Genomic DNA, 24,661 nt, shown 5'->3' with positions numbered 1-24,661 from the left:
ACGCCGACATTATTTGTTCAACAGTCAACAGTACGACGTCTCTGACTTGCATATGTCCTCCGACCCGTGTGTTCCTCCTTCTGTTTCTTCGTGCAATTCCAAGCATGCACCTCTCTATGCATCGGTGTGTGTCAGATCCACAAGTCATAGCTGGGAAAGTTTATTCTCTTTGGCACCTTGGTTATTTTGCTTTTGATTCTCAAGTTTACTTCTCCAAAAGGCACTGCCGCTTGCTCTAGTCCTCTCTGTTATTTCATTAAGTTTTGATCCCTGTCCACCTTCAACGACTGCTCGTAGGTACACATACTCTGAAGTGTTTTGCCAGTTGTGTGCCCTCCAACAGACATATCTCCATTTGTTTGGCCCCGTTTCCGTCCGCCCGAGTTTGGCTTTGCTCGTATATTTATTTTGAGCTCAGATTTGCAGCTCTCTTTATTACCTTCTTCCGAGAGACAATGCTGATCTAAATTCAACTGAAAACTCAGCACATTCTTCAATAACATCTCCTTAAAATGGAAATATATATATGCGTAGCGAATTTCTCGTGTAATAATATTGGCCTACGAAAACCAATCTTTTATCTCATTACTTTATCTCATCGATTTCTTTCTCTCCCTCGTAGAGTTCCAGATGCGATTCGCGGATAGCCAAAATGTGTATATTAAAAGGCAAGATTTATTGGATATGTAATGAAAAAGCAAAAGACTGAATATCAAGTTTTGGCTGGGATAATTGTAGGCACAAGAAGGCGAGGAAGACACCACATTGAGTTCAGAAGCAATTTGAACAATTTGGATGTAACTCGGAGGAGTATGAAATGCAGACTTCTTCGGCAAATATGGACAGGGCGAAATGGAAGGCCGTGACCGCAGATGTCGTTCAAAAAGGACATGGCACATGCAGAGAGAGGCATACACATAAAACATTTATTTTCCCCATTCAAGGCGGCATTATTGACGAACGTGTCGAGTTGCTCGCTGTTATTTCTGCTGTGCACACCACTGCCAACGCAGCAGCAGCGGCACGACCGAATCTAAATTGAAGACGCATTTCGTTCGAACTGCTTTTTGAGTTTAGTCCGGTTAACTACGTACGGTGCGAAAGAAGTTCAACTATACATACATGCGTGCGTCACTTGTTGAACATTAACTCGCGCTCGCATCTTTCGCAGAGGATGCGAAGGCAGGCACGGGAGCGCTCTCCCGACCTTCGGCAAATTGACCTCGACGTCAACCGGACGTTCCGCAACCACATCATGTTCCGCGAGCGCTACGGGGTCAAGTAAGGCCCAGAGAGAGAGAGAGAGATTCGTTCGCCCCCCACCCCAACACGCACCGCAATTTTTGTTTTTCCCACCAAGTGGGGGGAGGTATGGGGGGGGGGGTGGCTTCGCCAATGCGCTGAGCTTCATTGGGCTCGTGAAAACAATTATCAGCGGCCGCGCATTCTCGGTTTTGATTATTATTTTTCCCCTCCTCCTTTTACAGGCAGCAAGAACTTTTCCACGTGTTGGCGGCGTACTCCGTTTACAATTCGGTGAGTCGGGGCGCGTGTATTCTTTTTTGTTTGGCAGTACTGGGCTGGTTTGCGTTGGCCTTGGTTTACAGAAAGAGCTGTAAATGGAATTTAAATTGAACTATAAATAAACATGCGAGGAGCGAGCGATAAAACCTTATGACACCGCACGTATAGAGAGCAGGGAGGTAGGCACGCACACAACCAAGGCATATGATCTATTATTTTTTCATTCGTTTTTTTACGTTTAAGTCCAAATGTCAGCATTTAGCCCCTGAGTTAATGCTGCAGGCTCTAAGGAGGTAAAATAAGTCTCGATTGACACTTTAAACTGCTTCTGTGAATAATAATAATTAAATTGTAGCCCTTCACTGCTGGATGGAAGCCTCTCCATGATGTGTTGGTCATGGGGGAGTTTGTTGACCATGCATTATAATTCTGGTCAGTGCCGGTTGGTAAAGGGTTGGCCTAGTGCTGGCTGAGATTTCATTCGCCACTGATGTTGGCCGTGGTTATAAATCGAACTTAAGCCACCGCTCTTCCAATTTATTTAAAGAATGATAATAATCTGCAGCTAATTGTATGTGCAGGGCCTCATGACAAATATGATTCGTAATTAGTTTAATTTGGGGTAAATCGTGAAGTTATAATACCGACACGATCTAACCCAAAATAAAATAATCATGAATCAGTACTTACAGATTTTTGTCATGCCACTGCTGGATGAAGGCCTCTGCACATGGTTGTTGCGCATCGTGGTTGATTGGCCGTAGTACTTCACCAAACTGGACCACTGCAAGGTTGGTGATGGTGCGGAAAAGGGGCGCCTAGGGTTGGTTCAGATTATCACTCGCCACTGATGTTAACCGTGGCCACCAATGGAATTCGGGTCACCACCCCCCACCCTCCTCCTCCTCCCGAGTTATTTTGATACGAGCTATAAACACCCTTCTCTTTCACAAGGCGATTAAAGATCAGTCGAGGTCGCCCGTAACGGCGATGTGGGAGCCGATGCGGTGAGCGGTATTTTACATCGATTGTCAATGCTTCGAGGCGGCGTTCAGGCAGCCACAGTATCGACCCACGAGCCAACGGGATGTGCCGAATTGCAGAGGAGTTGGACAATAACCCACGAAGAGGTGGCCGGGTGCCTCGTGGGTCAGAACGCCGAGTCGATGCCGCCCGGGGAAGGATCCTGGGTTTCAACGCGGGTCTCCCCAAGTGCATTGTGGCGACGGTCTTGGTCTCGTCGCCAACAAACCCATCGGATTTGGTTTTAACCCAGCTCTGAGAATTGAAAAAAAACACGAACACGTTTCGACGGGCATGTGACGGACGCTCTTTGGAGACGCGAAGAGGCCGAGTGGCGTGATTTCAGAAGCGGCTTCTGAGAAAACATCATCCTCGGGGGGGGGCAGTGGGGGGGGGCATTGACGCAGCAGGCTATTGCTCTGCTAGCCGCGAAAGCTCTGAGCTGACACGTCCACGCCTCGTGACACGTGACACGATGCTCGTTAACATAATGGGGAGATAATTGGGGGGGGGGGGGGGAACACAAAATTGTAAAGCTAAAAAAAACAGCATGAGAAAGAGTACCCCTTTAATGATCGCTGCATGGCTCTAAACCAAAGAGAACCATGTAAACAGATTTAATCTCTCTTCAGCTGCCATGAGCCACTCATAATTGTCTGAAAAAAACGCACGTGCACACAATTACCCGTTCTGCTTTTGCTTATTTTAACGTCGAGTATGGGAGAGCACAACAAAAAACACCAAAGGGCCGTCTCGATTTATACAGAGTCGACATGCGACCGGGCATGTCAAGATGTTTCACGTACGTGAGAGACAACGTCAGGGAAGAAGGATAAATGGGAAGGGGGAGGGAGGGGTGGAGGGGGCGAGAGCGAGGCCACTTGGAAGAAGGGGAGATCTAACGAGCCCGAGGTAGGGTTGATGAAATGGTGTCTGCATGAGGTGGTGGCAATGTTTTTTTTATTTGACCACGTAAGGCCCACTGAGCTATTTTTTTAGAAGCGATTCGGCTATCACAAATTATACCTCAACGAAGTGGGATATCACGTGGATATTTGTAGCAGCCAAATGCTGTACTCTAAACGCATATTTGTAAATGTGGAGGGGAAACCCGGAGGACCCAGAGAAAAATCCACACGACCACAGGGAGAACACGCAAACTCCAAATATACAGCAGCAGGCGTCAGGGTCGGGATCGAACCCACGACCTCCTGCATACCAGACGAGGTAGTTAACATCTCCTAGCCACCGCGGCGCCCCTGAATCAGTCCAGAAAGGAGGTTTATGACCGCATGAATTACTGTCGAAATCACAATATGCAAGAATTCAGTACTTTACAAAGTACATAAATACTCTTTTTTTATTGTAACCACATCAATAACTTTCAGTAGATTCCACCAGTCACATTGGCTTGGTAGCATTTAGGTGCAAATGACTAACGTTTTCTTATTTGTTCACGAGTACATTAGAGTGAAACGTTGTTATGTCATCATTATGTACGCTAACCCTCGACCTAACTTCCCATTTTCAATTCCCAAGTTCTTTCAGATGTGTTTGTTAGGTTAACGGCATAAAACAAAATGGGTTGATTAAGAGTACAGCTAATCGCGGTAGAATCCCATGGCCTGTTCGTGAGCCAATGAGCGGCGGCGTTGTGGAAGGGGACCGCGTGGACAGCCGACATTATTTCCCCCCCGTTCAGTAAATCCACCACAAGCTTCGGCTTAATTACTGACGCAAACAATCACGCCCATTGTTTTTGGTGTTCTCCGTGAGCTCGCATTGGTCATGGTGGAAAAAAATCTCATGATATAGCTGCTCGCCCCGAGCTGTAATGCTCTGACACGTGCATTGTCGTTGTCGTGTTCGCCTTTTGGCGTTCTCTGGTCTAACACAGGGGGAGATTAGGCCATAGAGAAGGCTGTCTTTGGTGTAGGCCAATCAGTTTAAAAGACAATGCTATATATTATCGGAGTACAGTACAACAATGGATTTTGCTGCACTGCCCTCTGCTGCCCACCACGTGGTCTTGACCGCACGAGTCACCGGTTACACATTTCAGCCTCGAGCTGTCAAAAGCTCTGCATCCGGAACGTTCACCACATTGCGCTTTTCTCCCCTCAAAGGTTTCTCACCTTAGCTCGCGGCGATCTCAGCTCTGTCAGAATCTGAATTTTTATTTACCCTGGAGAAATCCGATGAGCAATGAAGCTCTTTGTCACAGATGTCCAGCCGTTCACAGATGTCTGTCTGGGTGAGTGGTGAACGAGAGCTTGTTGCGTTGAGCCCGTCAACTAGGGGTGCCACGGTGGCTAGGAGAAGTTTTTTCCCACCGCATTGGCCGTTGGGACATAATTTTCGAGAGCCAGTTGGCTTCTGAAAAAGAGCTCTACAGCTGAGTGGGCCTCACCTGTCAAAATAAAAAAAAGTTTGACAGCAAATGATAACTCGCCTGCCCCCTCCATGTCTCACCCTTCCCCCGGTAGGACGTGGGCTACTGCCAGGGCATGAGCCAAGTCGGCGCGCTGCTGCTGATGTTCCTCGGGGAGGAGGATGCCTTCTGGGCCCTCGTCCGTCTCATGAGCAGCAACAGGCACACCATGCAGGGTACACTCCCCCCCCCCTCTCTCCCCACCCACTGCACCCCGTCACACACAAGGAGGGCCCTTCACCGGTTGTTTGCACACGCATTCTGCTGCTGTTGCTGCGTGGCACTCGGTGGCCAATGCGAAGTGGGCGACAAGTAGGGCTTTGATTTGCGCCACAGTTTGGCGTTTGCGTTGGAACATTCGGCAATGTGACGATGCACCGCCACCCTAGTGGTTATACGGTTCGGTGAGGCAATTCGAATCAGTTCAAGATTTTGCTTACGTTTTGTTTGGTTTTTACTGCCTCCTATCGATACGCGTTTCGTTTTCCCTCGTTTTCACGGTAACATTAGCCACGTGATTCACATGTAATTCGCGGAATATTAAATAATCATACATTCTTACGCACATGCTTCAAACGCATGTGATGTCGTGGGATTAAGAATAATTTTATTCATCAATGCCCCATTTGTTGTGGAAATTAAAGGCAGGTTAATAGCGTTTGGATGCTGAACTAGTCTAAACTTTGTTTTTGTTGTCGCATCTTAATTTGCTAATAAATCATCGCGCCCTAGAGATTGCTCCAAGCTGCCGATGCAGAACACAGCGACCATTTACACAAAGCTTGGGAGTTTAAAAATGCTTTTTATCACACTGCATCTTACTCATGGAAAACTAGTGTTTGGTTTTCGTGATTTTTGCATAAATATTGCATTACATAATGCCCATGCAATGCAAACATTGCATTCATTAATTAAAGATGTTAACCTTGATTTTAACTGGTAGATATGTTGCAAGCTTCCACTTCTCAGGATCAACACCATGTCCCATGAAGCCTGTAACCTGGAGTAATATGTTTAATTGAAAGCGATTGGATGATGAACACAACATTCCTGAACGGACACTGCTGGTTCCTGGTTGAACTCGGATTAAGGGGAGGTGGCAGTCACCCCGAGCCGGCCTCCATCGAGGACCTGGGTTTGAATCCAGGCAGCTGCATGTGATTGAACCAGGCTCCGGAGCATTGCATGGCATCAGCCCGGTTTGCCAAAATGACTGCACAAATACAATTATGATTTTTTTTGTTATGTATCAATTTAATTGGCTTCTACCGGCATGGGCAATTAAACTGTGTGTGATTAACATGCTACAAACCCCCTTTGGACATTTCATCTCATGATTACATTACATCATGATGTCGATAGCACAGTTGGCATATAATTGCAGAGAAAAACAAGAGACATTAAAGTTAAATTAAGAGGCTCTGGGAATAAATAAATAATTGTGTCAAGTATCAAGTGCGGTTACGCTCCTGCTTGCATTTTGGCAGTTCTGTTGTATAACACTCCGCTGTCTTTTCGGGTTGCACCACGGGTTGTTCAGCACGATGTCCGACGTTTCGTGCCCGTGGAGCTTCTTCAGGAACTGAAGCTCCCAGGACATGGAGCGAAAACATCGAACGTCGTGCCGAACAACCCGACAGCACGCCAGACAGCTCCGAGATGCAGTTCCCCCCCGCCCCCCCCCCCGTAGTTAATAAGAAATACAGTCAGAAGATCTGATGAGTTATGACAACATTTTTCACATCAACTGTACGCAACAGCCACCTCTCGCATTTTCCCACGCGCGTGTCGGGGCACGTTCGTGTTTCAATCGCAACAGTTTAGCTCCGTCGCATTCTCGCTACACCTCTCCGTCTCCAGGCTGCCATCAAAATAGGAGGGGGGGGGTGTGTGCTGTGCACTCCAGGCGGGGTAAAGGTCACCGTGTAACGATTGCCATAGCAAGTGGTGTTGCCCTGTTGTTTGCGTGTGTGTATGTTGAACTTAGTTCGCACCGCACGTAGCCAACGGTGGTGATCGGAGGTGCCGGGGAAGGACAACAAACTAAACACAAAAATCGGCTCTAAAGAAATTAGTTTTCAAACTAGATGATTTAAAATTACATAGCTCCAGTGGCTTCCTAATATCGGAAGGAAGAGAGCATTCCAGACGGCCGCAGAGGCGCATCTGAAAGCACGCGATGCGGTGACCGTCTATTTTTCGATGGTTAGAAAAAAGCCGCTGCTGTGATGATGACCGGAGTTTGCTTGATTGTTTATGCTCCTTGACGAGATCACCAAGGTATTGTGCTTCATTTGTGGCAAGCACTCTATGTGTGATGAGCAGAGGTGGGACAAAGTCATTGTTATGCAAGTCCAAGTCGAGTCGCAAGTCATCAAATTCATGACTCGAGTCTGACTCGAGTCCAAGTCACATGACTCGAGTCCACATCTCATAGGTGGGACAAAGTCATTGTTATGCAAGTCCAAGTCGAGTCGCAAGTCATCAAATTCATGACTCGAGTCTGACTCGAGTCCAAGTCACATGACTCGAGTCCACACCTCTGGTGATGAGTGCGCGAGTCGTATGTGCAGCACACTCGGGTCCCACTGAATATTTTCTGGGCCGCTTGTGTAGTCTGGAGTGGGTTGCACATGAGAGGTAAACTTGATGTGGTGTGCCCGGGGCGAAAATATTTTCCGAGTCACCGAACCCCAGACCGACCCGGCTAAAAGTAAGCCCTGGGTACACTGTACGGTGCAGGCAAAGTAGGAATCGGTAATCGGCGGGCAGATGAAGCAAGCATTGAGAAATACACCCCTCAATTAGCGGTGGATTGCGTGTCTCTCTCTCTGCGTAGGTCTCTTCATGCCAGGGTTTCCAAAGCTCCTTCGGTTTCAGGAGCACCACGACCGCATCCTGAAGAAGCTCCTGCCCAAGCTCAAGAAGCACCTTGTAAGTGACGGGCAGCCGCCAGCCTGCCGGGCCACGCTCGCTCGCTCGCAACTCCGTCGCCTCGCGCGTGTTAACACTGTGCCGCGGCCTGCCACCTTCAAATTAAGTTAAACAATTAGCGATTCACCTTCCCAAATGATTCATTTGCCACGATTCGGGGTGGGGTGGGGTGGGGGGAGTAACGATCTGATTCAAGAATAGGTTCTCTCTACCTCATGCTGACTATTCTTGTTTGTATTGTTGCTCTATTTTCTGTATCCCATCGGCCTGAGTGTAACACGAGAATATTCTTCGCATGAATTGCAAACGATCTTTGCTCAAGCGCACAGATCAATGCACGCATCGCGTCGCGAGTGGAATAATCCTGACTCGCTGCGTCGTCACGTGCTTGCTAACCAGCCGAGCAACCGGACCGCCTCGAGAGTTTGCGGTGGTTGAAAGCTGTCGGGGTCACGGAGAATCACCGGAGGCCCATTTGTCTTCTCGTGTTGGGATTTGCCTGTAGTCTGTTCCCCTTCTTGTGGCTGCCACTGGACAACTCAAGCCTCGTGCACCTTTGGCAATTGCACTGGAGTGCAATTTGGGACCCTTGATACGAATTTTAACACGAAGGCTTTTGCGAACAATATCATCCATAATACAGGTTTTTTTTTATTTGTGTTAGATCGCGTTAATATAAATGTGTCGTTTAAACGGCCACCACCCCGACACCTCTATCATGCACAATCCTCATGTTCGCTGCCCATTTCTCACGATGACAACAGGGTCCTGGATTAAGCAGGTTCCGCAGGCTGTGGTGAGTGTTCCCGTCAGCTCAGGGTGTAACGATTTGCGCCTCTCACGATTCCTTTGTCACGAAGTTGAGTCGATGGACGAATGCGTTAATTTGTTTACGTTGTCGTGAATACAGTGGCCACGAGTGGTTGCAGGGGGGTCAACGTGGACCCGCGAGAGAAATAAATCGACGAGCATCAATTCTCATCTTCTTGGTTCTTCCGGTAAAGTCACGTAGAATGTAAATAATAAAATAATAAAAATAAAACATAAATAAAATAATTCTCACGACGTTTCGGCCACAACGCAAGCAGCCGTCCTCAGGTGAAGAAAAGGTCTGTCGGAAAGACAGCGTCTGACGGCTGCTTGCGTTGTGGCCGAAACGTCGTGAGAATTATTTTATTATGTTTTATTTTTATTATTTTATTACATTCTACATGACTTTACCGAAAGAACCAAGAAGATGAATTCCTGCAGTCACGAAAGAAGCTTTAAATCGAAATCATAAATTCTCAGTCACACGTCACCTGAAGGGACGCATGCTGCACGCGACGATCGATGTTAACCTCGCGCATCGTTACGGCCCCGTCAGCGCGACGCCGCGACTTCGGCTTCGCGAACAGGAGGAGGACTTGCAGCCAGAGCTCGTTTTTTACCCTTCTATCTGGCAACAAAACTGACACCTTTTTACAAGGAGTCATGTTTGCATAGACCGCAATACCTGCAGTCATGATACAAACAAAAGACATAACTCTGATAATGTGCACTGTCCTTGAAGTTTATTGGTCCACACCTGAGACAGCTTTCCTTAGAGCCTAGTCTCACATGGGTTGGACCAAATGACGCCAAAAGGCTTCAAGGACAGTGCACATTATCAGAGTTATGTCTTTTGTTTGTATTATGACTGCAGGTATTGCGGTCTATGCAAACATGACTCCTTGTAAAAAGGTGTCAGTTTTGTTGCCAGATAGAAGGGTCAAAAACCAATTATCATATTTTTACTGGCAAATGAGGTTCCCATGGTGAGGAGGAGGACTTGGCTGCATTTTAAACTTGACGCACCTCAGGGCCCCGTGCATCGTCGACTCGCGCCACCAACGTGCGTGGCGGGCAGTGGGTCGTCACGACGGCCACAGCAACCGGGGCGCGCTCGCCGCGGTCCCTCGTGTAAGGGGTTGCTCGTCGTGAGGCTCCCTTCGTCTCTCTGCGCTTGCAGGACTCGGAGGAGATGTACACGACTCTCTACAGCACCAAGTGGTTCCTGCAGTGCTTCCTCGACAGAGTGAGTGCGGCGAAGAACTAAAGGTGGCGGCGGTAGCAGTGACGGTGGTGGCGGGTTCAACGGGGTCGCGGGGAAACACTCGACTCCAATGCATGAGTGTGCCGCGCGCCGGCGGGGTTATTAACCCTTTCCCATTCTGATCATGTACGTGTACGTCATCGGTTTGTCTTCAGATTCCTTTCCGATGACGTACGTGTACGACTGTGTAACGTACGTCGTCAGAACGGAATCGGAAGTAAAAGGCTGTGCGGGAGGGCGTATGGCACAGTTTGGCGCCGGCTATCTTAGCGTGCGGTCGTGTCGCTACAGTTCTCTGCGGTGAGTACAATGTCTTTAATATCAACGGCGCTACGCCTCATCATCATGGGACCTCCTTTGCCAGTACCAAAATATACTAATAGGGGTTTTCCCCTTTTTTCTGGCAACAAAACTGACACCTTTTGCAAGGAATCATGCTTACATTAACCACAATACTTGCAGTCAGATGCAAACAAAAAACAATACTTTGATAATTTATGCATTGTCTTTGAAACTGATTGGTCCACACCAGAGACAGCTTTCTTTAGAGCCTAGTCTCATATGGTGTTCGACCAGATGATGCCAAAAGGCGCACAGTTCAAAGACAACGCACTACCACTAATAAAACATTTTTATTAAAATAAACGCCAACCGCTCGCGCGTTCCGAGATTCAGCGGTGAACGGGATCCCCACCCTGCAACTTGCAGGCATCTCAGAATGGGAAAGGGTTACGTCAGCCAGCACTGTCCAACAACAAACGCCATGCAGGGTCCCACGACGCGCGCTTGGAAAGACCGCCAACCCCTTGGTGATCGTCGAAATAAACAAATGTGTGAAGTCTTTCTGAAAAACTAGCCGTGGACCAGTTCATAGAGTTCGTTTAAAAACACAGGAGTCACGGTGGAGTCACGGCACATTAGTTAGCGCACTGTGCTTTAAGCCTGGCAACCCAAGGTGGATTTCCAGGCCACGGCTAATGCGAGTGGGGCGAGTGATATCGGAGCCGATCGCCCGCCCGATGGGAGTCGCGAAGTAAATACAAACAACCCCCGTGATTAACACGGCGCGGGGAGACCTTCATCAAGCAGTGGACTAAAAAAAGAAGGGCTGTAGATCATTAAATGCTAAATCATTGCATGTGCATATTTATTGCTGACATCTGAACTGGTCCTCTGTGTCTTCGCTTCATCAACCCACACTGACAGGCACGGTAGACTTGGGCTGAACGACCCCTCAGATCGACGCCGATTGGGGGATAGCTTTCGTCCGACAGTGCATTGTCAAAAATGACTTTACTTAATTCTTATTTAATATTGCTGATATCCAAGCAGAACAAAACGCCAATAACATTTTGTCAGCCACTGATCAGAACTCATAAATATGCAGTCTCGGAGCATTCCTTACGAAGGGACACGTCATTTGACCCTTGTATCTTATTACTGACTTGAAATTACAAAACTCGATCGGCTAAAATTTCTCAGCTCAACATCGTGTATGAACCACGGTGGCAGTAAACACACGAGCGGGCGAACAGAGTATGTACTACTGTACGGTCTGGTTCGGCTCGTTTTGCCCGGGTACCCTGCCAATCGTCATCAAACTCTGAATATCACCAGTTGCCAAAACACTAGTGCAGTTTGGGGGTAATTACGCCTGGGTGGGCCAATTCCTTTACAGCCTCCAGTCGTGGGGATGGGCGTGGTGGTGGGGGGGGGCATTGTGCCTCAACAGGTTGTTCCAGAGGGCATGTTGTGTCAGGGACGAAAAGCGAGATTACAACTTCGGCCCACAACATACCAAACAGTGCCATCTTCTGGTCTAACTCTTACATGGACCAAATGCAACAGACAACCGCTCAAGATTCAGTCGATGTGGGCACAGGCAAAATATTTTTGAAAAGTTGCTACCAAATCCGACATGGAAAAAGAATAGTTGTTATAATTGTGAATAAAAGTAAATTTTGCAAGAATCCAATTTAATGAATATGTTTTTTCATAATCCATTTTAACCAGCCAAAGTACATTATCTGTTCTGCCGAAATATATAATACTTCTAGTGGTGCCAAATTTTGCTCTGGCCCATGGAACCAGATGCGGTTTTGGGTCTTTGAGTACATTAACCTCAAATTTTAACATCATGTGAGTACAATGCATATTCAGGAGATAAAATGCAATATTACCTCGAAGTCAAGAGATTGAGATGAACGCGGTACAGTGTTTAACGCTAAGGTATGGCGGTTATGCATTAACTAGACTCTATTTCAGCTGCCTGCACCGTTACTTTAAGTTATCTTACGAAAAACTTGCAACGATTGTACAAAGACTCGACCTTGCGAAGCGCTTGAAGTTTATTCGTAAAGATTTTTTTTGTCCCCAAAACGCTTCGTTCTTTCAACGCCGAATATGCCGAGTCCAAAACAAAGACCCCCACAACGCAGTCTCTGGCCGCTCCCGCGCCTCCCGTGACCCTTTCTCGTCAATCGAACTCAGGCCGTGCGTGCAAAACTTCTACGGCTTTCTTTTCTTTTTGTACGCATCACATTTCTACGCGACGCGCACGGTGGCTCTCATTCGTAAATGGATACAAATGCCCCGTACGTACGCGCACAGCTTTATCTGTAGAGCGCCCTGATTGTGACCCTTTTAGGGCGACGCTGCCGTGGTTGTAATGGTTAAGTGCGATTCGATGCTGTCGGCGCCGCAGTTGAATCAGTGGTGCAAAAGCTTCTTAGACCCCCTTCCGCCTCCGTCCACCCAGAAGTATAAAATGGAATTTTCCTCACTTGATGCAGTAATTTTAGCTGTGACGGTCCCACCTGATGACGGAGACTTGTGTTGCCTCCGAAACGTCGTGATTTATTATTTTATTTTATTTCCATTATTACTTTTATTCACTTTCAATTTATTTTTACCTACGTGACTTTACCGAAACAACCTAAGAGTATGAATCCTTGCAGTCACGAAAGCTTCAAATCTAGAAGCATAAAATAGGTTCGCCGCAGTCCGTCGATCGTCAGGGTCGCGTGTCGCGAGGCAAAGCGTGGGTACTCCCACCATCTTCCCGACGGTTTCTGGACGGCGTTAGAGAGTCGGCCAAAACAGCCCCTACAGGGGCTCTCCAGGGCTCTGCCTAGTGGAGGAGGCCCTTCTGTCGACAGTGGCGTGAGCAGGAAATCTCAGCGCTGCACCTTTACATTTGATGCAATGGACCTGCCCGCCGCCCCCACAAACAGACGCCGTTCACGCTGGCGCTGCGGCTCTGGGACGTTTACATCCTGGAGGGCGACCGCGTCATGACAGCCATGGCCTACACGACGCTCAAGCTGCACAAGAGTGAGTAGCAGGGGCCCGTGGGAAATGTCTTTTGTCCGGTCCGACTGCCAGTGTTGGAAACCGCGAATTGAAATACGGTAAAATGCCAACTTCGTTCATTGATACATGATTCTACGATTAAAAATAATCAATTGCTCGAGTTTCCTGGCTGGCTGGGCTCCTCTCTACCCCAACTGTAGAGAGGGCCATTGCCACCAAAACTAGCTGGGTAACTGGCTGAACCGGATATCCCGCGTAACAAATAAACATTGATTTGAAACGACAACAGGAGCTCGGAAAACATAATATAAGAAGGGGTTGGTTCCATCTTGTTCTCAATAACAAGACTTTGTTCTGAAATATTTTTTTTGGAATTCCCTCCCTTCTATTTTCCAACCTTGCAACAAACGATTACAACTTAGATAGTGCTGTTTGTTGCTGGTGGCTTGAAGTTTTAGGACTTTGAGCCTGCGCTTGGTCACTGTGTTTAAAATATATTTACGTGTCATCTATGACCAGCGCATCTATTGAGCAATATTGTAGAGCAACGCTACCGCGGCATTGCACGGAGGGGCGCAGACCATCACAGCTGAGTTTCCATTTTCAGCATTGCTGCACAACATGGCTTTGAGACTTCCCAGTTAATATGCTTTGGCGGACGGGGTCCGTGGCATTCACCCGCGATGACCTCTACGTGTGACCTCGTCCAAGGCAGTAGCCATCCATCGCACGGCAGATGCGGCTGTCTTTTACGAACATCCCACAGTGCGTCTGGAGTCGCCAATCTCGTACCACGGACCACATATTTACGCTTCACTCATTCTCCGACGGCGTTTCAGATATTAACCAGGCCACTGCCGAAGCTGTCCACTGGCTCACCAACCTTCCACGTGAACATGTAAAACAAGGTCATTGTCGGCAGTAACGGTGTTTCATGTGTCTCAATAGCGTTTAATTAATCTCCTGGTCAAATAAATTATATTGACTGTTCAATCCCCACCAGAGAAAAGAAGTAGCAGCAAGCGAGTCATTTTCAATCTCATGCAACCCCCCCCCCCCACCCGGCCATCCATTTGTTTCCCGCATGCGTCACACTGGCCGTGTGCGTGCGCACCTTTGTTTGCCAGAGCGGCTGATGACCATGGGCATGGAGGACCTCATGGAATACCTGCAGGACAGCCTGGCGCAAGACTTCATGTACGAAGACGACTTTGTCCTGGACCAGCTGCATCTGTCGGTGACGGAGCTGCGCCGGATGAAGCTCGATGTCCCTCCCCCAGGTGACCCCCCCTCCCCTACTCGACCCGAGCCGCCCCCCCCCCCCCCAGCCCGCTACAACCCTTCACACCATCACACCACCTTCCGTTCCTTCACGCTCGCTCTCTCGCTCACTCGCACGCTTGACGTTAAACCAACATCCACCCTCGAGGAGTCGTTCACGTGTCACTTCATATATTAGGGCGCCGCGCTGGAGAGATGTTAACTCCGTCAGCTGCTATGCAGGAGGTCGTGGGTTCGATCCTGACCCTGACGCCTGCTGCTGTATATTTGGAGTTTGCGTGTCTCTCTCTCTTTTTCTCTCCCCGTGGTCGCGTGAATTATTCTCCGGGTGCTCTGGTTTTTCCCTGCACATTTAGAATCAATGTATTTGGCCTCTATAAATGTCCACGTGATAAGCCACTTCTTTGAGCTGTTTTTGTGGCCAGGACACTTCTGAAAAATACCTATATAGCTCAGTGGGCCTTACCCGGTAAAATACACAATTGTTTAGTTTTAGTAAAAAGTAAAAATAGTTTCGTTTTATAGTTTAGTTTACCTATTGGACTGCATTGGCAGTGGTGCGTAAACACAAGACTCAATGTAGCCCACCTTCGCCATCGTTTCGCACCACCTTGCGACTGAATGATGCACATGAAATATTTCCGAAGGTATCCTATCGTACATTATTAAAGAATTCAAATTTTACAGCAGTTGCTGCAAGGCCATCCAAACTATACACACACTCACCGTGAAAGTGTGAAGATCTGAAGATCACCGAAGCTTTTCGGCTCTTGGCATGCACTTCACCTTTCACGTCACTCAAACATTCAACGCCACAGCTCAAACCGCCGTCTAATTATAAATTCATTAATAGTGTGTGGTAACCTTCATGGACATTCTGTGTATGTTTCAGTTAAACAGCATATTTGATGCTGAGGGTGGCAGGGTTATTAGAAGCACGTCTACCGTGGAGATAGAGCGATGAAATCAGCTCATGTGCAGGTGCTTGGGTGGATCGTTACATCGCAGAAACGTGACGATGGTTTGGTGAGGCTTTAATCCACCGGTAGATTGACCGTGGCTGACGATGATGACGACGACGGCGATGATGAAATAGACTGCGGTAACATTCCGAAACACGAAGGCAGCACAATGCTTTCACGCCATTGCAGGGTTTCTCAGTGTAAAACTCTGGGGCAGGACAACAGCGCCCGGTGGTTTGTGAACACTTCGTCAAACTCACATTCGAGGCGGAAAGATGCAAAGTCGTATGAATCGCCAGTCGTCGGCGGTTGACAGCATTACGAGGTCACCGGGTGCATTTTTTTTTCTTTAATACACACGTATCGATAACAGCTCAATGCTGCGAATTTGTGTCAAGCGTGACCACCTTTACTTCGGTGACTTTGGTGCTTTGCTTTCGCGGTGTTTAAAATTAACCTCACTCGCGCCGTTCTTCTGTTTGCACAAACAGTCAGCAGGCTCTTGACCCTGCCCCGTGTTCTCTGCCGACGTTACAGCTTTGGCTGGTGGTAACGAACCTTTCTCAAAAATCACTCTTCCCTTTCCCGTTCCTCTAACGCTCGTGGGTCTTTCTCCTCTCCCCCCGCCACCATCCCTACAACCGCCACCCCCCGTGTGGCTGGGGGGGGGGGTTCATGGACATGCCATGTCCGAACCTCGCCGCGAGTTTGGCCCGAGCTGACTTTCTCCTCCTCGCATCTCTTCTCCCCCTTTTGCTCTTCTCGCATGCTGTCTTGACGGCTTGTCCACCTCCCCTAGTCGGCGGGTCGACCGCCGCCAAGGTCACTAGTGTTTAAATCGCAGGAGTCCTTTGCTCGCAAGGTATTCCCAAACGCTTCTCACAAGCTGTTTTTTTGTTTTACTTCGCGCACAAACATAAATATATGTTTTATACGTAACGTGCATGATTTTGAGTTTTTTTGTTTCGTTGACATTGTGCTCCATGGTTTGTGCTGAGGTGAAGGGGCAGTTCCACAAATTCGGCAAGCTCAAGTCAAAATGTAACAATAATTTAAATAACAGATTAGGGGAATCATTTTGAAGGTAATTATTGAGAGTTTTTGGAAACGGCTCGTTGATGGAATAAGTCGATGAAACCGAACGCACCGGCATCATCATGGTGTGGATAAAATAAAATAAATCTTGTCCGAGTACGTCCAACACTGCGATGTTTTAATTAGCATATCTCCCCTTCTCGGAAAAGGTTGACAAGTAATTTCTACACAGTCCTATTTTGTGGACAGACTTGGTGGCCCAAGTGAGAAAAACCAATTCGTTCGTAAAATAATGGTTACCGACATTGGTAATTTGGAATGTACATCCGTAATAAACATGGAACTGCTCTTGAATGGGAATGATTCATCTACTGCATGATGAAATCAACATTTACGTATATGACACCATTGCCTGAGGTGTATTTGCCATCTCTGAAATAATTAGCATTCACTATATAACGTCCGCATGACATTTTTTGCTGATAATACTGTTTGTGAAGTACGCCGTAAAAACGAACGTAAAATTGATTCAAGAGCCTCCAAATCATCTCAACTGCTTTGCCCTCACCATCGTTTGCAGGTAAAGAGGAAGATGGGTCGATTAAGTCGCGGAAGAAGGACGGCACGCAGCTGTCGACCGACTCGGTGAGACGAGAAGAAAATGGAAAGAGCAAGTCCGTGAAGGCGTCGTCTCGACAGCCCCGCAATTCCTCTGCGCAAAAAGAGGAGCCTTTGGAGAAGAGGTTGAGCAAACAGAAATCCGCGCGTGGAAAGCCAAACAAACCGCCTGGTCAGCGCCAGGAGGAGGCCTCGGAGGAAGCGACCGCGAACAAGGCGGCGGCGGGCGACGGGCCGCCCAGGGAGCACACGGCGGCGTCGAGAACGAACCGCGACGGCAGCGACGAACGTGCGCCGGAGCCCGCCGCCAAAAAGCCGGCGGAGAGCTTCGTCAAGCGATCCTTCCGGCGACGGAAACCTGCCGCCACACAGAGGGAGAACGGCGCGCAGGATAGGGGGCCAGGAGCAGCAGCAGGAGCAGGAGGAGGAGGAGAACAAGACGCCAAAAACGCCGACTTCGTGGCCCCCAGCTGGAAGAAGCCCGTGACCGGAAGCGCCGGCGCGCGAGCTCCTGGGGCACGCTCCGGGGCGGAGAACGGCGCGGTCGTGAACGGGAGGCCGCCGGCCAGTGGCGGCGCGTCCACCGCGAGGCAGCCCCTGCACCCCAGGGCGGTGGTGTCCGTTGACTCGATCCGTCGACAGAAGGAGCAGCGCAAGGATAACGTCTCCTATTACGATAATTTGACGGAGGGCGAGGCGGCCGCTGTAGACAAGCGGCGAGCGCGCATTTACTCCAGCGATTGGTCTATGAACGATGACCTACACGAGGGAGAAGGAGACAGGAAAGAGAATCGGCTGTCTGGACACTACGGGAGAGAGGCCCAGCCCGTGGCTGCCGGTCCTGAAAATCATCACGCTTCGCGTAACACGTGGATGCAGAATGGGGATGACCTCTTCCCAGGGAGTCCTAGCAGGAGGCAGCCACCGCCGTATGAGAAAGCATCCTTAGCACCCTTCGCAGGCAGTGAGAACATGCCAACGAGTCCACGGTTAGCCTCGGGCGACTTAACTCTCCCAGGAGCTCAGTGGAATTCAAATAGTAGTTTAGCCGTTCATCAGGAGGGCCCCTTGAAAAGGCCACAGGTGATTTCAAATGGTCCTTCGAGCCCCAGGTCAACTGGAATGTATGGGCAAACAGCTTACGCTGAATACCCAGACAACACCCTGGCAGGTAACCAGCGAACCAGCAGACCGCCTCCTTCCTATCCACACCAACATCACCAATACCACCAATACCACAATCCACAGACATCCGTCAGACATCCGCCGGCATACAAGGACGCGCGAGGCGCGCAAGGCGCAGCCAATCAGATACCCTACAACCACGCCGACGTCATAACCCCTGCGGGCTCCACATCCAACCTGCGGCCCCAAGGGCGGCAGCTGCCGATCTACCAAACACCGCCGGGTTACCACACCAAGGAGGCGATACCGCGGGATCTGGCGCCGCCACCGCCTTCGGATTCGACCGTCGCCTCCGCCGCCGTAGCCGTGGGGGGAACTCGGCAGTCCAAGCAGGACAACATCTCCTCGTACATGGCAGCGGCGGCGGCGTCACGATCGCCACGATCGCCACGGGAATTTCCGCTGGCACCGGCGGGCGCACTCGCGGACAATCGTCAACCCCCGTCTCTCCGGTACTCACGGCACATGGCGGCGCGCTCCCCGACCGGGGGGCCGCCCATGTTCCACCAGCCGCAGCAGCCGCAGCCGCCGCTCGTCGCTCACGGCGCCCAGGGCCAGCGGCCGCGTCTCGCCGACGCCCCGCGGTCTCCCGGCGTCGATCAGCGGGCATGGGGGGGCGGCGGTGGCGGCGCGGGGTTCTACCAGCCTCCGCCGAGCCCGCAGAGGCCACCGCCGGGGCCTTGGGCGCACGAGCACGGGCGACGCGGCCCAGCACAAAGGAAGGCCGCGCCTGCCCGTAACCCGGCAGAGCCGATGGTCGTCAAGTCCGCGGGCTCAGTTGAATCCCTGCTGATATAGAGCGGCGACGTCCAGTTTGCCCGCAGTAGAGGTGGGTTTTTGTTGTTTTGTTAAAGCAACGTTTGCGGCAAGAGTTGCCACCTTTTTAGAGGTACAAAAAGAAAACTGGTACATACCATAGGAAGGGGGTGGTTTATCTCAATACCGAAAGGAGGGGAGAACTATATTACATAAATGTCTTGAGTGGTGCATTATTACACGGCTGACAAAAGCCGGGACTTTTGAATGTCCCGGGGAAGACTTTGCCCGATTTCCCAAGACCTTAGTAAGAGGATGTCCTGGGAAAACCAGGACAGGAAAACCAGGACAGGTGGCAACCCTCCTGTGTGTATGTGCCTTGCAGAAGTTGTGGCTGCCCTGTGGCCTGTTTGAAAGTGACATTGTGCTGAGGGACTGCTGCTGCTTCAGATATCAGTTCGTTTAGCTCTGCTGCGGATAACAATGGTGGGGGTTTTTAAAAAAATTCAAATTCGCGGTGACTCATTCGCTTGGAACGACGAACGCGGAGAAGGGGGGGGGCTATGACGTCATCAAGAAAGTGTTAAATATCCCATCGGTGATGAAGCCTGTTGTCCCTGACTAACTTGGGATTATTAGACTTGGCTTTTTAAGAAAAGAGACTCAGAAATTAACCCGTGTTTGTCATTTTTTATCTGGACACGTGGATGTCACGTGTGAAACGCGGGTAACACTGCTGTAAATTGAAGAGTTTATTTTTAAATACTTTTATAAAATGTTGGAAATAAAATGTAAAAATTGCATTTTGTTTACATTATAGTTAACCTGTGGTCTGTTTTGGAGAGAGAGAAAACACTTTTTAAACTCTAAAATGATCATTGTTTTAAATTTGGGAAGGGGTGGAAAAAGATTGTATTTTTCACGGACTACCTGTGTACACTGGAATTGTGCATAAACTGTATTTATTGTATAATACTATATGCGACTGATAAGGATTGTGTCACTTTCTGCTAATTTTTTTAACTTGCACATCATTTACGGTGCAGGAGTGGCTGAATTTATTTTTGCAAAAGAAAAAGTAGATTTTTCGATTTAAAGCTTTCGTGACTGCAGGGATTCATCTTCTTGGTTCTTTCGGTAAAGTCACGTAGAAGGGAAATAATAAAATAATAAAAATCAAACATCGTAAAATACAATTCTCACGACGTTTCGGCCACAATGCAAGCAGCCGTCCTCAGGTGAAGAACAGGTCTGTCAGACGCTGTCTTTCCGACAGACCTGTTCTTCACCTGAGGACGGCTGCTTGCGTTGTGGCCGAAACGTCGTGAGAATTGTATTTTATTATGTTTTATTTTTATTATTTTATTATTTCCCTTCTACGTGACTTTACCGAAAGAACCAAGAAGATGAATAAGTAGATTGTACGTATTACCGTCGCCACGTTTGACTCTCGTTCATGGTTATCAGTTACTCCGGGGTTTTTTTTCCAAACTGTTGGATACATTTCCATCATCGGACGTGTTCCATTTCAAAAGAGCTGTCTAGAATATTTTTTTTCTATCAAGCCTATGTGCAACCTTCATAATTGTTCAAATATAAAGCGTGTACAATTACAATTGTGTTTTGAGTCCGTCAATATTACCAACAGGATTTTTTTTTTAAAGCAAGCAACTCTCTGGACCGGTTTTCACCTTCTGGGTCTCATCAGCAGGCAGACATCTTCATTATTTCTGAATTGCGAAATGTTATTTTGCAAAATAGAACACTCCATGTCTGAGTCACAATTGCATAAAACATCTGAAGTAACATTTCGCTTGACACGGATTTAAATAGCGGCTCAGGGAATTAAGGTGTTCTATCCAACTGGACACAGATTATTTAGACTTTAGGCTAAACAATACTCGAATTATAGTGAAGCTCCAGGCAGGCTTCGAGGCACCAGAGCAGAATACGGATCTTCTGGGACATCAGACCCCTTGCATAAATTAATTTAGCAGAGCATGAGCTAATAATAATGATAATTTACAGCCGCTAGTCAATCCACTGTTAAGATAACACTCGACACTGATGTAAGTACGGATCTACAATTCCATGATTCACACTCATTGCGAGCGATAGAGCGGGCATGCAGTAAATCTAATTTAATAACCACTTTATATGTCACTGCGTGATTTGTTACAAATCAAATACCCGTGCAAAAATATATGTAGTTTAAGCACACTTAATCAGCGGTGTATGCTAGGCTCAACAAACACCCCGCTGCAGAATATGGATTAAAAAGTACAAGATATACATACAATTTAACCCACGCGTATTCCTGAAAATTGCTACACACGCCCAATAAAATATATCTGGGTAACGCGGCAGTGTCGCACAACTGATCGTCGTGCTGTATGATGGAGGAGCGAAACTGCACGAGCTGGTTCCCAAAGCCATCTCGTGGCGAACCGACCTCGACAGTGGCATTGAACTCTTGAACATTTTGCTGCGAAATTCAAGAATTAGAAGTAAGCAGACAACAAATCATAATCTTGCCACGTGGAGGCGCTGTAGCTTACGGGGTAGGACTCGAATCAGATGCATTTGATCTGCAAGTGTCTGAACTATAATTTAAACTAAACTTTTTACCAGGTAAAGCCCACTGGGCTATGTAATTATGTCAGAAGCGACCTGGCCACAAATGATAGCCCAATGAATTGAGCGTATCAAGTGCAAATGTATAGCAGCCACATACTCTAAACCAGTGGTTCTTAACCTGGGTTCGATCGAACCCCAGGGGTTCGGTGAGTCAGTCTCAGGGTTTCGGCGGAGGTTAATTTTTCCAATTAATAAGGGTTCGGTGAATGCGCATATGAAACTGGTGGGGTTCGGTACCTCCAAAAAGGTTAAGAACCACTGCTCTAAACGCATGTGGATTTTAAATGTGGATGGCAAAACTGGGGGACTCTTAGAACAATCCACGTGACCGCGGGGAGAGAGACACGCGAACTCCAAATCTACAGCAGGTGTCATGGTCAGGGATCGAACCCACGACCTCCTGTAGACCAGGCGAGGTAGTTGACATCTCATTTTGCTTGAGGAATGCTGTGTGCATGTGTAAAGTAGTGTCGCTGCCTTGAGGGCGAAGCGTAAAAGACAACTGCTTGCGTACGTCACTCCTGGCACAAGGAGCTTCTCTGTCTTGATATGGTCATTGGTCTACTCTTCCATGCTGGATATACGTCTTGGAAGAGGTGTGAGTACCCACACTTGACCCCAGCTCACACGCGACCATTACGTTTTGCACGTGTAACACGCAGACCGAAACATGAAGGCTTCTTCACAATTCCAGCAAATCGCCTGATGAGGCTCGTTGTCATCAACAGCGAAACGTCGTACTCGAATTGTCAATATTGTGAGTTTACTCTCCCAACACACCGGTGTGCTGAAGTAGTAACTAATTAATCTTCCTGGTTCTTTCGGTAAAGTCACGTAGAAGGGAAATAATAAAATAATAAAAATAAAACATAATAAAATACAATTAGTAACTAAAATACAAATAGTAACTAATTGGCACTTTTTTTGTCAACGTGACACATTTTTTTACTGATTGGCCGTGTCGGGTGGTGGAGAGTTGCGACACATTTATAAATAACACGATCGAACCCAAAAACCTTTATTATGAATAATATTGGTCGCGAAAGCCTACGTGTTAAACTGGCACTTTTTGTTTACGTGACAAATTTAACTAATTGGCTTTGTCGGGTGGTGGCAGGTCAACGACACATTTGTATATTTACGCGATCTAACCCCCCCAAAAAGCCCCATTGTGGCATCGCCTCTGGCTGAACGGTAACAAGCCGTGCGAATCGATGGTGGTGGTGCTTGTGGAACAATGCTGAACGAGCTACATCATGGGACCTCCCTTGCCAGTCTATATCAATACATAAGAATTTGTCTTCTTGGTTCTTTCGGTAAAGTCACGTAGAATGGAAATAATAAAACAATAAAATAAAAAATAATAAGATAATTCTCACGACGTTTCGGCCACAACGCAAGCAGCCGTCCTCAGGTGAAGAACAGGTCTGTCGGGGAGACAGCGTCTGAATGCGCTGTCTCCCCGACAGACCTGTTTAATTATTTCCATTCTACGTGACTTTACCGAAAGAACCAAGAAGATGAATCCCTGCAGTCACGAAAGCTTTAAATCGAAAAATAAGAATTGTTTTTACTCTTTCTGGCAATAAAACATGTGTTAAGACGTTAAAACACCAAACCGAAACCTTTTGCAAGGAATCGTGTCTGCATTAACCACACATGCGTGTTGGTGGACATGCCACCAACAAGTCTGTTGATGCTCGACGGCCAAATCTCTGTCTTGTTGACAGCTGGAGTGTCGTGCGTTCGGTTCGCGAGTCCACGGTGTCGTTTCTTTCAGAGGTAGGACGGAAGGATATCTAACCAGAACCTCCGGCGTGACCTTGTGTAGACAGAGGGGGGGGGCACACAGGGCAGCGTTAAACATTACGCCGAACACGGAAACAATAACCAACAACCGTGGGCTCTATATTTGACTGTCGTGAATTTGCCTCTCGTTCGATGGTTCTTCTAAGGCTGGCGGCCCCACTCACAATATACACAGAGTGAAAACCACCTCGCCATCATCATCCGTGCTGCTGTCAGCACGTCACCTGTTTGTGTGTTTGTCTTTGTGTGGCGAATTTTCCACGATGGTTCGAAATGTGTGGCGGCCCTCGCAATGCTGATGTCATTACTGCTCGAGTGTGAGAAACGGACGTGTCAACTTCACCCTTGACTTCAGAGTTCAGAAGACGGGGCAACAGGAGAAAAATCACGCAATTGCCGGCAATGAACCTAACATTTCATACAGGCCACCCACGAGATAAAAGTTGGAATCAAAACGGCACGCAACTTGTTTGTGTGTGGTGTGTGTATATAGTCGGGCGTGCTGTTGGCCACCCAGCACCCTTGTGTACCGTTCCGGCCTTAATAGGTGCTCGCTAACAGCACTTGCCCCAGCAGTCTGTTAAGGCTATTTAGTGAGAATCTTTCGATTTAAAGCTTTCGTGACTGCAGGGATTCATATTCTTGGTTCTTTCGGTAAAGTCACGTAGAAGGGAAATAATAAAGTAATAAAAATAAAACATAATAATCGAAACGTCGTGAGAATTTTGGTTGTATTTTTATTATTTTATTATTTCCCTTCTACGTGACTTTACCGAAAGAACCAAAATATATTGGGAATCTGTGTGCGTATAAAGTGGTGGGGAGCGGTAGCGTAGCGGTTAGAGCACTGCGCTACGAACCTGGCCACCCTGGCGACCCGGCCAACACCGGTGACGATCATCAGAACCGGTCCTGGACCTCCCCTAGGTCGACTCAGCCTAAAATGAGTACGTGGTGCGGTGTGTAAACATCGCCATTGGGGAGACAAAGGCGGTCGGGCGTGGGTGGTGTTTTGCCACCCCAACCTACTCGCTGCTACCCTAATAGCACTTGCCCCAAAAGTCTGTTAAGGGGCTCTCT

At 48.1% G+C, this 24,661-nt stretch overlaps 1 protein-coding gene across 2 annotated transcripts in view; it reads left to right on the top strand.

The window, feature by feature from the left end:
* LOC144720322 (uncharacterized) overlaps window positions 1-20,751 on the top strand; it is a 69,341-nt gene extending 48,590 nt beyond the window's left edge. For both annotated transcript variants that reach the window (XM_078596989.1, XM_078596990.1), the window contains 8 exons: window positions 1,172-1,281; window positions 1,488-1,536; window positions 5,034-5,154; window positions 7,818-7,912; window positions 9,903-9,968; window positions 13,220-13,319; window positions 14,426-14,578; window positions 17,157-20,751. In XM_078596989.1, coding sequence (XP_078453115.1) covers window positions 1,172-1,281; window positions 1,488-1,536; window positions 5,034-5,154; window positions 7,818-7,912; window positions 9,903-9,968; window positions 13,220-13,319; window positions 14,426-14,578; window positions 17,157-19,177 — 2,715 coding nt within the window. In that variant the 3' untranslated portion in view covers window positions 19,178-20,751. The remainder of the gene's footprint in view (window positions 1-1,171; window positions 1,282-1,487; window positions 1,537-5,033; window positions 5,155-7,817; window positions 7,913-9,902; window positions 9,969-13,219; window positions 13,320-14,425; window positions 14,579-17,156) is intronic.
* The last annotated feature ends 3,910 nt before the right edge of the window (window positions 20,752-24,661 follow it).

Source organism: Lampetra planeri, chromosome 8 (genome assembly GCF_965212315.1).
Source record: "Lampetra planeri chromosome 8, kcLamPlan1.2.h2, whole genome shotgun sequence".
Taxonomy (NCBI): domain Eukaryota; kingdom Metazoa; phylum Chordata; class Hyperoartia; order Petromyzontiformes; family Petromyzontidae; genus Lampetra; species Lampetra planeri.
This window is presented reverse-complemented; position numbering and strand designations above follow the sequence as displayed.